Raw genomic sequence first — 10553 nt, forward strand, 5'->3', positions numbered from 1 at the left:
CCTTAAGTGCAGACTCATGTGTTGCTTGGTAAGAGCTGGCAGAGGTTTCACATGGCTTTTAGACATTTTAAAAACTTTTATATAATCAGGAAGAATCCGTTGAGGTCAAAATGTCGTTTACAAGGTCCCTGTCAAAAGCTCTGCAGCACATGCCAAAACAAAAAAACACTGAATCAAGAGAAATGTTGTAACTTTAAAGTAAGGAAAGCTTGTGAGAACAGTGAAAACTCTGAAAACAAAGGCACAAGAGATTTGTAGTTTCTTGGAGTTGCTCATCTGAATGATGTTGAACTAATTACTCAAGACTATTTCATTGTGCTGATAGATATGGATCATTTAATCAATAGGAAAATAATGTATAGGAATGTAACTATGTCAAACCAAAGTTTAGCCAATAGATACAAAGTTGAACCCTATAAACCCAAACTCTGATACTGTATAAGTAGATATAATATAGAAATACAAAAGCACATTCACATACCCACACATGCAACCACCCACTCCCTCGCTCCACCCCATGCCCGCACACTGTCCCACATACAGATCTTCATCTTTTCATCAAGATGCAAGCGTGTGACATCATAAAAAGTTGGCAGGTTCTTCAGGATGTTGCTCAACAAAACCTGGATGCCAGCAACGGCCAGTCAGGTTGGGTTTCACATACTCCACTCCGGGTCAGCCTGCCCAGAATGAAGTCTCATGTTCCAAATCCAAATTTAGTACAGTACGGACAAGACAACGTTTACTTTTCTATGCGGTGGAGCACGATGTTTTTCACTGACCTTTAAGTGAACTATTACCTAACCGTGTTTCAGACGTCACAAAATCTGTTCCCCATCTTGATACCAAAACCAGAGGTGCACTTAGAACCACACACTTGATTGTACTTTATAATGCTGCTGTCACTAAATCTCACTGTATGAAGCCAAGTAATTCATCATATTTTAAGAACATTGTAGCCTGTAAATCTGAATGGCCCATGTTTTTACTGTCATCTGCTGAGTCCAAACTTGTTGTCAAGGAGACCAGTTTGGAAATGACACCACAATGTAGTAGTTTGGAGGTGGAGAACAGTGCAGTCATGATGTTTTATTGCTCAAATGAATAGTGCCTTTTTAAATGATTGCTGTTTTGTACACTATAGCTCGGTCTATGTATAATCAAGTCCTTCCAGACATACTAACGATTATATCATTTCATGTATGCGGTTGTGTTATTGTTAACGGAGAAGTTATAGGCATAATGACATTTTTATCATGATAGCTATTGTTATAAAGTATTTATAAATGCATATCCTTATACCAAAGCTGCTGGGACTGGCCAAACAAACCAGAGACTGTGACAGCCCTTTTTACAGACAGTTGTGATGAGTGTGAATATCAAAGATAACTCATTACTTCTCCTCTTTTCTTTACCATAAGCCATACTCTCAGTGGGGTCACGTGTATTTTATTTTAAAAGATTTTTACCTTTAACCTCTCCTTAACCGGGTAAATTTTCTCCAGTTTGGTTTTACGGAAATATTAAAGCTTCTCAACTCATAGGCCAGTGTAACGCCTAATTTGAAAGCTAAGACTGACAAAACTGATCTAAGATTTTTCATTGCGTTTATGTCACTTTTTGATCTGATTTTTTGGGGTCCATTTTGTCACGTTTTTTTTTTCTTGCCCGTTTTAGTGCGTTTTTGTCACTTTTTTTTAAAGTGTTTTTTATTGCTTTTTCATCCATTTTTTGTGGCCTGAAAGTCACTTAAGTAAAGCACAACAGAGTAGATGATGATGCACACACCTTTTTTACATGATTCACTTTTGTTGCACAACGTCACAGGGTGATTTTTGTTTTTGTTGAAGTTTTGTTGCTGCGTTTTAATCCTCATTCACGTCTCGCTTTCATCATAATTTTCAGGAAGATTTTAGATTTGGTTTAAGTCGAACTGGAGAAAATGTGCTCGGTTCAGGGGTTTAAGAGGTTAACCGAAGTCTGACTGAATCGACATGACTGTACAGCACTGAACAAGATTTGAATTACATTTTTCATGTCACTGTTTGAAAAGCTTTGGGCCAAATTATGAAATATTTATTTGCCATAATCAGGGACAACAAATGCCAACAATAAAACAGTGATTGTTATATTTCGTGTCACGTTTATGAATATATTTCTGTCCAATCTGAAAATAAAAGCCATAGTTCAATTGTGCATTCTAGACTATCAATTTTAGTTAGCAATCATTTTATTTATAGCTAGTTTATTAATGTAGTTTGGAGTTTAAACATTTGTTAAAGACAGTTTAGATTATGAGCAGGTTCTTGTCACTGTCCTCACCTTTTTAGAGATGCCCCTTTTGGCTTCAAAGGTTACACATTTATGTCATAATAAACATGATAGGTCATTTATGCAACATACGTCAAACTTGCCAGGGGGAAGGGAAATTAACAAAAAATAAATAAAATCTACATATAAGGCCTGGTGGTACTTTGGAGGTCAAGTATCTCATTAGGCGGTACTTACTACCATTGTTAATTTCGTCGACTAAAATATTTAGTCTTAATTTTAGTCAAAGTGTTATTTTTGATGACTGAAATTGGGCTAAAACTAAATTAAAAGTTTTTCATGAGACTAAAACTATGACTAAAATGTCCAGATATTTTAGTCGACTAAAATGAGACTAAATAAAAATGAAAAGGAGAGACTAAAATCATCCAAACTTCTATTGAGCGTCTGAAAGAGCCTCAGATCATGTACATTCACTGCCAAAGGATCAGCTCTGAGCTTTGTTCATGTGGAGCAGCTCCATGAAGCAGAGGAACAAGATTAAATATGATTATAATGAATATTATCAATGCAAAGTCGACTAAATTCGTCTTAAATTTAGTCCACTAAATTTACTTGCAATTTTAGTCGACTAAAACTAGACTAAAATTGAAGATGTTGTCAAAATTAACACTGCTTACCTCTTAGTGAAGGTTTGAGCTCCACTGTAGCCTTTTATTTTGAAGGACAAACATGTGGTTTGTCGCCATCAAGAGGCCCAATCAGGTTACTACAACCCTCACCGGAAACATCAAACTGAAACTGAAACTGAAAGCAACAAGAGGGATCAAGACGGTGCGCAACATTCAGTAAGTTTCGTCTCCTTTATTGCGTAATTAGGCTACGTTAACTTTAAGCTTGGTGATTTAATAGGCTATAGCTTTCATATGTGTTGATTGTTGGGTGTTTTCTTTGTTTTGTGCGTTCATACGTGGGTGATGAAGAGTCAGTGCTCGAGGCTGTCAAATAAGGCTACATTCTACAAACAAGTCTTAGTCTCAATTATAGACCTATTATGATTTTGTTTTTTCAGCAAAACTCTGAAAGTCACTTAAGCAAAGCACAACAGAGTAGGCTATAACATGATGATGCACACACCTCTTTTCATAATCTAATCCCTAATTTCCCCTAACTTTCACTTTTGTTGCACGACGCACAGGGTGATTTCCTCGTCCCAACATGAAGCAAGTGGCCATATGTGCGCTCCTCGTCCTCCTTTTCGACACCGCATTGGGCTGGGCCTATTGGACAGCTCTGCTCTTGCTCAGGTGCCCCAGCTGTACGGGGCTAATCTGGCTGTGGGGTTTTGGAGTGGCTAAGTTTATAGGTTTGTATTGTTTAACCTCTGTACTGACCGATGGGAAGGCAGATCAAGCCCTGCGCAGATTGGTGTGTCTGCTCTGCCTGCTCTGCCCTGTCATTGAGACCGGGCGGATGCTCATGTCCCAAACTGAACGCCCGTACATGGGACCACCTCCAGACCTGGCCAAAGTCCCCCTGAGCACCTTGACCTCGCTGCTGGCCTGTCTCATATGGGAGAAAGGACTCTGCGGTGAGAAATCCTCCAGAAGGAAACCCCAAATCGAGGGAGCCAGACAACTGCTCACGAGGATGGTGAAATTCTTCAAAGATGATGTGTTTTATCTCACAGCAGCCTTCGGTGCCCTCATCGTGGGCGTCATCTGTGAGTAGGCCTACAACTCATTCATGCCATCAGTTTTTAATTCATTCATATTGTGAACGACTGACGGAAAAAAGTATTAAAAACTGGGACAATCTGTGCTTACACGACCCCTTCGACCACATATTGAACTCACACACACTCTGCATTCATACAAAGGCAAGACGAGTGAAGTGTCTTGCCCGAGGACTGTCTGCATTTGACTTGTATACTTTATTTGCCTCTACAGGTGATACACTCATTCCCTTGTACCAGGGCGAGGTTATTGACATGCTCAGGGCCTCAGTTGTTCAAACCAGCTTCTGCTATGCCATTATGAAGCTGGCAGGCGTTTCTCTTGGCAGGTAAATCATCCTTTTTCCTCCTCCTTCATCCGTCCAGATGTTTTTCAATACTTCACTCAGATATTTTTCTGTCTCTTTGTCCCAGTGCCGTGTTCTCTGGTGCCCGAGGAGGGTTATTCATGTTCAGCCTGGCGAGACTGAACAAGCGACTGAAGCATCTGCTCTTCCACTCGCTCCTGCAACAAGAAATACATTTCTTTGATGAGAACAACCCTGGTAACAACATAACATAAATTATAGTGTTTAGCAGTTCAGATTATAACAGGAGTCTCAGTATTAAACATGAGTAGGTTATCAATTAATTGGTTACCAGTGTCTTTTTCCTCATAATACATGCTTTTCAGTCATGTGACCTTTGCTGTTATGGCGGGCATTTTGAATACCAAAATAGAATTCTGCAGTACTACTACATTCAACTACTATCTCTACTCAGGATGAAATGAAAGACAACTGACTGACAGTGGCATTTTTATGTACTCGTAATCATTGCTCAAGAAGATAACAGTAAAAACGCAGCCCCAGAGACACACATTTATGTGAAGAAACCGGTGTCTAATGCTAGCCGGCATTATGCAGTACTACATGTAGTACTAGTACTACATGTTGTAGTACTGCATAATTCTACTTCAGTATTCAAAATGGCCACTGGAGCTATGTGTGACGTCATTGGAGACGCATGTATAGCTATTTTTAGGGCTCCTTTGAGTATTTGTAAGTAACTATAAGACTTACACAGAGTTGCCAAATTGTTATTATAACAAAAAGAAAGAAATTAATTTTGTTTCTTCTGAAAAAACCTTTCTGTGTGGAGTTTGCATGTTCTCTCCCATATCTATATAGGCTTTCTACGGGTGCTCTGTTTTTTCCCCTACCTCTAAAAACATGCACAGGGTCCATATAATGCTACACTGACCTTTTCTCCTTTGTATTGTTATGTTGTGTTTCTTGCATACTGTATATTGAACCTAAAAAATCTACGTTAACACCTTGTTTCTGTCCTTCAGGTAAATTATCCTCACGGCTGCACTCGGACGTGGACCGGATGGGGCGCACGGTGGCTCTGAATGCAAACGCTTTGGTCCGGAGCACTTTTAAAACCTGCCTGATGCTGGCCCTGATGGTCCAGCTGTCCTGGGAGCTCACTGTCCTCACCTTTTTAGAGATGCCCCTTTTGGCTTTAGTTCAAAACAAATACACAACTTTATCAGCGGTAAGATGAACTGTTGGTCGGACTGTGGATAAAAGGGATAAATTAAGCTTTTTTATGTTGGATGGCGAGTAAATTTAGCAAAAATATTTGAGCTCAGTTCTCCTCATTTGTCTGTATTTATTAAACAGGAGCTAAAGGAGCAGATCCAGGCACACCAGGCTCAGATCAGCGACTTGGTTTTGCAGACAGTGAGCGGCATTGAGACAGTTCGAAGTTTCAATGCTGATGATGTTGAATTGAAGAGGTACAACGCGGCTCTTGAGAAACTCTCTGCCGTGAAGAAACTGTCTGGGATCTATAGCTCGACTTTCTGTTTAATAAGAAGGGTAAGTGTTTCTAATTCTCTGTTCTGTGAAGTTTGATTTTAAGCGTCTTACTTTTCCTCTCCTAGATGGTCACTCTTGTGATGAGGATCATGTTTTTCGTGTTGGCGAGGCGTCTCATCTTGTCTGATCAGCTCAGCCTGGGGAGCTTGGTGACCTTTCTGTTGTACCAAAAGCCAATGTCTTACAATTTAAGGGTAAGCAAATGTTCACCACATAAATGTCACACAATTGCATTCTTTCAAGGACAATGGCAAAAAATCTCTGGATTTGCACCAAAGGCTAAACCAAGAATAAAGTGGAATAATCTGGATTTGACCTGAAATTGGGGTAATCAAGGGCTGTTAGCAGTGATCTAAGCTCAGTCAGGCGACCCTTAACCCTTTATAGGGCAAGTGACTACTTTAGGTAATTTCCGCACACTTTACATATGGCTCCCTGCTGCACATTAGTTTGGTAAAGAAGCATGTAGTCCTCACTCAGCCAATCAGAAGAGATCACCTACATCACAGATCCCACTACTGTGGCATTTGACCAATCAGCAGAGACCGGTCACGCTCTCAACTTCCTGTTTCCTCTGAAGTCTGAAAAAGACCCAAGTCTAGCTAAATTCATGTTACATTTCTTTATATAACTTCAAAACTAACCACGGTAAGTTGATGAAACTCACACGTTTTATTGGTGAATAATTATGCTAAGTGATGATATATGTGTTGGTTTTTGAGGACGTAGTGAAATAAGTGAAATTACAGCATGAAAAAGGAAGGCCAGTGTGTCGCGTTTACATTCATGAGACCCATGTATGTTCATTAACACGCACTGTCCCGACTAAATAAACCAATAAATAAAAATACTTACAGTATTTTCTTGACAAAATAACCAATAAATCTTAGGACTATGTTTTCATGTTGTCAAAGGTTACTTATAGTCAAATTTTTTGTCAGATAATACCAGGGGTGACTGACCCTCCCACTGCAAGTAAAGCACAATCACATTACAAAAGCTCTTGCCTATGACAGGAGTGATCATTCAAACATCAGTATCACAAAACACAAACCTCTCCTGAATACCAGCAGATAGTGAAAAATGTTAATACTGAACTAAACTTATGTTATGTCCCCCAATAACACTCCTAAGTTTAAATTATTTATTTCAAAGTATTTCAATGAGTGCCCTATAAAGGGTTAAAAATGACAAAAATAAAACGTGCTGTAACCAAACTAGAATCACAGCTGTAAGTCCTTTTATTTTTTATGTTAATTTTTCTCCTGAATGATTGTATCTTGTGCCACAGGAGATCATGTACGGCTATGGGGACACAATGAGCACAGTTGGGGTGATTTCTAAAGTGTTCAGTTATCTCGACCGAAAACCCAAGTGCAAAACAGCGGGAAACCTGACCCCGGAGAAACTGGAGGGAAGAATAGTTTTTGAGAATGTTTCCTTCACGTACCCCACAGCATCAGCGGGAAAAACAGCGCCATCTGCCCTTAAGGTAGTTAACTGTTGATAGATATTCCTTGTGGAAGGTTGGGATGTAACCTTTTTCGAAAATGTCTCCCCTGTAGTCGGTTTCTATGGAGTTGTGCCCTGGAAAGATGACGGCTCTTGTTGGGCCGTCTGGCAGTGGAAAAACAACATGTGTCAGTCTTTTAAAGAGACTCTACGAACCGCAAGAGGGACAGATCCTGCTGGACGGACAACCTCTGCATGAATATGATCTGAAATATCTCCATAAGAAGGCAAAGATATTTGACAATTGATAATTAACCAAACCTTTATGGAATGTGACTTAATCATACCTTTCATTTTACATTCATTCTTTAGATGGCGCTAGTATCCCAAAATCCTGTGCTGTTTTGTGGTTCTCTTAAGTACAACATTGCGTATGGACTTGAAGAGACGAACATGGAGAAAGTCAAAGAAACTGCAAATCGGATCAATGCAGAGTCCTTCATCTCAGATCTGGAAAGGGGATACGACACAGGTACAATGAATATCAAGTCTATTGCAGGAGTGTCCATCTTTTAGCAGCAGGCTGAATATACATTGATCCAGCAGTGAGACTATTAAAGATCGTTCTTTTAGTAAGACAGAAGGTTTGTTCACATGCTTTACTAGTTTCGACCACTTCCTGTGATCTTCAAAGGACGTTTTGATCACAGGAAGTGGTTGAAACTAGTAAAGCATGTAAACAAACCTTCTGTCTTACTAAATGAACAATCTTTAATACTGAAACATTTATTTGTCTAAAATAAATGCTTCAAGGGACGAGATGCAAGTTGGTCATTTTATACTCACTACTGCCACCTCAGGTCTTACGTTGTAACTGCAGCTTCTATATGAAGCTCATGCATGACGGCACTTCAGACCCGAATTAACATTTTTGACAGTGTAGGATTTTAGAAGCAGTTGTGGTGAACGGGTCTGAGCTCATTCTACACATTAGGACATGGCTGGAACATGTAGGGGGAGGAAAATACATAATTTTAACATATTTAAACTCTGTTTTGTAGTGGGAGTCATGGTTTATCTCTGGCACCAGCAAGAGGAACTTTAAGGGAAAAAAAGGTTGAAACCACTGCTGTAATGAACCGAAAAAAAAAAATATATATATATATATATATATACGCATATACATATGTCAAAGGTACTGGCTCCTGCCCATGGACAAACAACTGGAATCGGAAAATAATTTAATCATTGGCATTGCATATTCTACTCAAATCTGCCTGTTTCTCTGCTCAGATATGGGTGAATCCGGTGGAAAACTCGCAGAGGGACTGAAACAAAGCGTTGCCATCCTCAGGGCTCTGGTCAGAGATCCCCAGGTCATTATTCTGGATGAAGCCACCAGTCAGCTGGACGTCATCGCACAACACTCCGTGAGTTCAGTAAAAATGTTGTGGTTTTGTCATGATTTTCCTAATTTACTTCTATTGTAGCCTTGTTTTGGTCATTTTTACAATTTTTTTTCTCTGATTTTGACTCAATTTCATGAAAAAACAAACTTTCTTTTGTTTTAGTTGTATTGTGTTGAAATGGTTTTGTAAAATATTGCAACAATATCGTTATCGCATTATTCAAGACAGTTATATGTGTATACAATTAATTTTCATATTGTGCAACCCATCAGTTAGTAAATCACACTCAAAGGGTAACATAAACAAACAAAATGCAATAGAAATAAACTAGAAATTACAAATAAACAAATGAGTAAACTACTTTTTGATAAACTTTTTAATTACCTTTTTAACAAAGCTCTGCATGTTTTCCTGTCCAAGGTCCTGGGGGAGATCTTGTCCGGGGGCCGGACGGTGCTGGTCGTGGCCCATCAGCTGAAGACCGTGGAGAAGGCGGACCACATCATCTATTTAGAAAACGGAGAAATCGTAGAAAAAGGAACTCACCAAGAGCTCATGGACAAGAGAGGGCGCTACTGTAGTTTAAGAGAAGAGCTGCTCAGAACATAGACAGATGGAGGGAATAGAGAACAAGAATTTTAGTCTCATTATTTTATATGGGTGAAACTTTGTCATCTGTATTTGACCCATCCTTTAATGCCACTGGGTTAACCCGCAAGAAGATCTGGGGCGATTCACCTATTGTACATGTTTTTTGTTAAGGGCACAAGGGTGCAAAACCTAAGCACGAGGAGAACATGTAAAATCCACACAGAAAGGCCCAGGAATTGAACCCCTGGATCTTCTATCTATGAAGCGTGAAGTGTACCACCATTTATTATTTTAGCAGTGGTATTTTTCAGACCAGCGATATGGTGCTCGTCATATAATTAGAATATCATGAAAGAGTGTATTCACTTCTGTTATTCAACTTAAATGTGAAACTAATATATGATAGACTCATTACATGCAAAGTGACATATGAAGCCTTTATTTCTAATCATTCTGATTATTATGGCTCACAGCTCGTAAAAAACCCAAATTAAAAATTTCATCAAATTTAGAATATTTTGAACATGGACTGTAAGCCATAATCATCAAAATTATAACAAATAAAGGCTTGACAAATGTCACTTTGCATGTAATGAGTCTGTATCATATATTAGTTTCACATTTTAATTTGAATTACAGAAGTAAATGAACTTTTTCATGATATTCTAATTATATGACGAGCACCTGTACATATATTTTTTTTTACAAAGCTGGTGCTGCAGTAGCAGCGATACCCTGGGACTCACTTTTTATTGTCCTTAGTATATAAGTTCCCAATATAGTGTGTTTGAATGCAGAAGCAGATTGTGCCTTTGTTATTTGTATGTCACATTGTTAAAGAAGGTTTACTTCGCACATCTCTTTGTTTTAAACAGGCGTATAAGAGAAGGCATAGAGGCCAAATGTAGAAAAGGAAAGATCTGTCGCACACTGTATACTTACAACACCAGTGTTCTTTTTTAAAAGAACACTGGTGGTTCTTTTTTTAAAAGAACACTGGTGTTGCAAGTATACAGTGTTCTTTTTTTAAAGAACACTGGTGGTTCTTTTTTTTAAAAGAACACTGGTGTTGCAAGTATACAGTGTTCTTTTTTAAAAGAACACTGGTTTTGCAAGTATACGGTGTGCGAGAGATTTTTCCTTTTCTATGTCACATTGTTGCCTTTAATCGCATGTAATATCCTAAATCATGTAAATAAACACTAACAACTAATACACCAAGATTGTTAC

At 38.8% G+C, this 10553-nt stretch overlaps 1 protein-coding gene across 1 annotated transcript; it reads left to right on the top strand.

Annotated features, from left to right (window-relative positions):
• Positions 1-3107: 3107 nt before the first annotated feature.
• On the top strand, positions 3108-9359 carry tap2t (transporter associated with antigen processing, subunit type t, teleost specific). Its single transcript, XM_079576719.1, has 12 exons — positions 3108-3119; positions 3470-3994; positions 4221-4335; positions 4421-4551; positions 5340-5545; positions 5674-5871; positions 5937-6065; positions 7163-7363; positions 7437-7610; positions 7696-7855; positions 8617-8753; positions 9153-9359. The coding sequence occupies exons 2-12, from the start codon at positions 3490-3492 to the stop codon at positions 9339-9341; spliced, it is 2145 nt and encodes a 714-aa protein (XP_079432845.1). The 5' UTR covers positions 3108-3119; positions 3470-3489; the 3' UTR covers positions 9342-9359.
• Positions 9360-10553: the final 1194 nt, after the last annotated feature.

The sequence above is a fragment of the Gobius niger genome, assembly GCF_951799975.1.
Source record: "Gobius niger genome assembly, chromosome: 19".
NCBI lineage: Eukaryota > Metazoa > Chordata > Actinopteri > Gobiiformes > Gobiidae > Gobius > Gobius niger.